This window comes from Nannospalax galili, unplaced genomic scaffold, assembly GCF_000622305.1.
Source record: "Nannospalax galili isolate Female #2095 unplaced genomic scaffold, S.galili_v1.0 scaffold208, whole genome shotgun sequence".
Lineage (NCBI taxonomy): Eukaryota > Metazoa > Chordata > Mammalia > Rodentia > Spalacidae > Nannospalax > Nannospalax galili.
This window is the reverse complement of record NW_008357998.1, coordinates 1536340-1539770: the sequence shown is the minus strand read 5'-3', so window position 1 is coordinate 1539770 and position 3431 is coordinate 1536340. Positions and strand designations below refer to the sequence as shown.

General features: G+C 37.7%; 1 protein-coding gene across 1 annotated transcript in view; it reads right to left on the bottom strand.

The window, feature by feature from the left end:
- The window catches only part of Wbp11 (WW domain binding protein 11), a 22396-nt gene that overhangs the window by 17323 nt on the left and 1642 nt on the right, over positions 1–3431 (bottom strand). The window contains exons 2-4 of the mRNA XM_008856041.3: positions 2819–2940; positions 2072–2103; positions 858–951 (exon numbers count right to left, since the gene is read on the bottom strand). Of these exons, the coding sequence (XP_008854263.1) occupies positions 858–951; positions 2072–2103; positions 2819–2882 (190 nt within the window). The 5' untranslated portion in view covers positions 2883–2940. The remainder of the gene's footprint in view (positions 1–857; positions 952–2071; positions 2104–2818; positions 2941–3431) is intronic.

Here is a 3431-nt window from a genome sequence, read left to right as displayed (position 1 = left end):
TATGCTAATTTATTTTTTTTTTTATTTTATGAATGGTTTTCTGGGATCTGACTCTATCACAAACTCAGAAGCATCTGTATCTGATCATTTCTTCGATATCTTCACCTTAAGGTATCTTTCTGGATCTTGCCATTGAAAAAATGAGGAGAAATTACTTTCTATTCAGTGACCTAATAATGGACTCACATGGTAGTTGTCAACATTAAAAAACAAAATGGGTTGGAGAAACACTTAAGAAACTGGCTGCTCTTGTAGAGGACCCAGGTTCAGTTCTCAGCACCCACATGGGGGCTAACAACTGTAGCTCCAGTTCCAGGAGATCTGACCCCTTCTTCTGGTCCCTGTGGGCACTGCATGTAGTATGCTTACATATATGCAGACGAATACACATAAAACCAAATGACAATAAACTCCAAGGTGATTTCATCAATCAAATGATTCTTGAAAAATGAGCTGGCCCAACTCAGTTTCTGTTCCTTTACCTCAGTAATTAGCCCAAACTAAATGATGGGTTCCCTCTTCTAGGACATGGGATCTCCTGTTTTCAACAGATCCTACCTCTCCAAGTGTTCCTTCAACAGTAAAATGAGATCAACATGTGGTGGTGCATGTCTTTATTCTGGCACTTGGCAGGCAAGTCTGAGCTCCAGGACAGCCTGGTCTACATAGTAAGTTCAAGGTCAGCTATGTCTGCGAAGTGAGACCCTTGTCAACAAACCAGTCAACCAACAACAACAAAAGAAATCTGGTGTCCAATGCCATCACGCTGTTCTGCTTTCCTGATCTATGCAACTTGCTTCTGTGTTCAGCAGACTCTGATAGCTGCTATTAAATCCTGCCTTTTTATATATTCTTACCCATTTCATCCAATTTCTCCATGTCCCGGATAATCTGTTTGGGATCTTTCATCTTCAAAACTGCAGCTCGTACCATCATGCGTTGTTTTTTGTTCTTAGAAAAATGAAAGAAAGCCATTTTTAAGAAGCTAGGCATGGCTGGGCATGGTGGTGCACACCTTTAATCCCAGCACTCAGGAGGGAGAGACAGGCAGATCTCTGTGAGATAGAGGCCAACCTAGTCTACAGGGAATTACAGGCCAGCTGAGGCTACAGGGAGGCTGTCTCAAAAAACAAAGAACAAAAACCAAACAAACAAAAAAGCAGCTAGATGTGCAGGACTTTTTATTTCAATTATCTTCAAAAATTTATTTAAGAATTGAGTTTTCCCTTCGTTTCTAATCACTTGTTTAAACTACCAAAAACAGCTAGATAACTTCTTGCTCACAATGTTTAGACTAGTAACAAAGATGTACTTTCTTAGGTTATTTCTTTTAACCCAGATAGATTTCTAGTAATTACTTACGCAAACAACCCACTTTAAAAAAAAAGTTTGCAGTTAAAGTAAAAAAAATAGTATGTGAGAACAGGGAAGTTAGATTCAAGGCTAAACAATAAAGAAGAGCACACAACAGATTATGAAAAGTCTAAGTTCCCTTAGTACATTGGAAAGTGGCACCAAATGGTTATTCTTTTAAGTACCCTGTCACAAACTTAATCACATGAGATAGGCAAAGACATCTAGTATCACATTTACTGCCAGTTATGTCTTGGTAAGTAGTAAGGGTCTGATGTAGCTTAGGCTGGCCTTGAACTCCTGATACTCTAATCTACACCCCCTAAGTGCTGAGAATGCAAGCATTCGCTACCACATCTGGCTTAAGAACTATTTTCAACAGTATTTTTTAACTTACAGAGAAAAAGAATCAAATGTGTTATCAATCATCATAAACTTAACCTGCAAGTTAAAACAACTTTTTTTTTTTTTTTTAATCTTTTTTGAGACAGGGTCTGCCTGTAGCCCCAGCTGACCAGGAACTCACCTGGCTGGCCTTAGAGATCTGCCTCCCAAGTGCTGGGATTAAAGGCATGTGCCACCATGCCTGGCTCTACAATTTTTAAACAGTAAATTTTATGGTTTTCCTAAGGATAAAGTATCTTTTCTGGCAAATAACTGCAAATATTTTGAAATCCACAAATCTCAAAGAATATACAGAACGTTTCTGAATTCATACCTTCTTCAGTTCTCTTTTCCGGGCTTCCTTTCCTAAGATGGAGAGGGGGAGAGATGATACAACTTTTAAATCTTGAAGGTTAACATTTTCCCCAAGACAATATAGAAAACTCTTTACTGTCAGGTTATCCTGTGCCCTATATGGCTATGTGACAGTATCTGTGGCTTGTACCTACTAGATGACAACAACATCCTTCTAATCATCACAATCCAAAATGTCTAACATTTTTGTTTTCATAGAAATAAATGAATTGTAAGGAAAAAGGCACTCTAAAAAAATAAACAAGCACTTGGCAAAAACTGATGTTTAAAATTCCAAAGCCTTAATCCCATTCTATCTTGCAAGCCAGTCAAATCTGAGAAATGAAATAAGGCTATTAATTGATTTATATTGAAACATTAATTTCTTTTGACTTATGGCTGCACATATATAAGTACATCATGTGTGTGTACTGCCCGCATAGCAGAGGGCATTGGATTTCCTGGATCTGGACTTGGAGACAACTGTTAGCTACCATGTGGGTGCTGGGAACTGAACCTAGGTCTTCTGCAAGAACAGCCAGTGCACTTAACCACTGAGCTGTCTCTCCAGTCCCTCATCAGAAACATTTTGTGTGCCCAAACGAATACTACATGACTTTACACAATTACCCATACTACTCCTGATTTTGTAATTAAACCACAAAGAAACAGATTCTCTGCAATTTTAGCACTTTCCATTTCATCACTCCCAATGAATGGGACTTACGAGCTTGGTCTGTGGGGTTCATAAATTTCCCACTCTTGGTGGATGATGTTGATCTCCGTCCCATGTTGACAATCTGTATGGTTTACTTCTTCATCAAAAAAAAACAAAAAAACAAAAAAACCCTGGAATGAAAGAGGAATAGTTCATTTCTTCTATATGTACAATAACATTTCTTTTTTAGGATTTCTACCAATTTCTGGAAAGAAGTATCTCTGATTATATTTGTGAGATCATACTCTTTCCCTAATTCTGACTGTAGCTTCCAAGATATATGGCCTTACTTTTTTGACCACAGTCAAGACTTCTATTTGTCTTTAGAAAGGCAATGAACGTGAAGATCAATTTCTTATCAATTCATCAACAGAACATTTTCCTAGTATCATTAATTGAAAGTCAACCAAGAGCTTGCACTTACATTAATCCCCAACACTTGGGATGTGAACTGGGCCACATGAGACTGTCTCAAAACCAAAGAATCAACTTTATTACTTGGCGAGGATGTTGTTCATTTCCAACATCTCAGGACAGTAAAAAGTAACTGGAGTATTTAATTTAGATTTAATTCTAATTCAGACAAGATTCTTGACTCTCAAGTAAAAGCTTAAATGAGAAA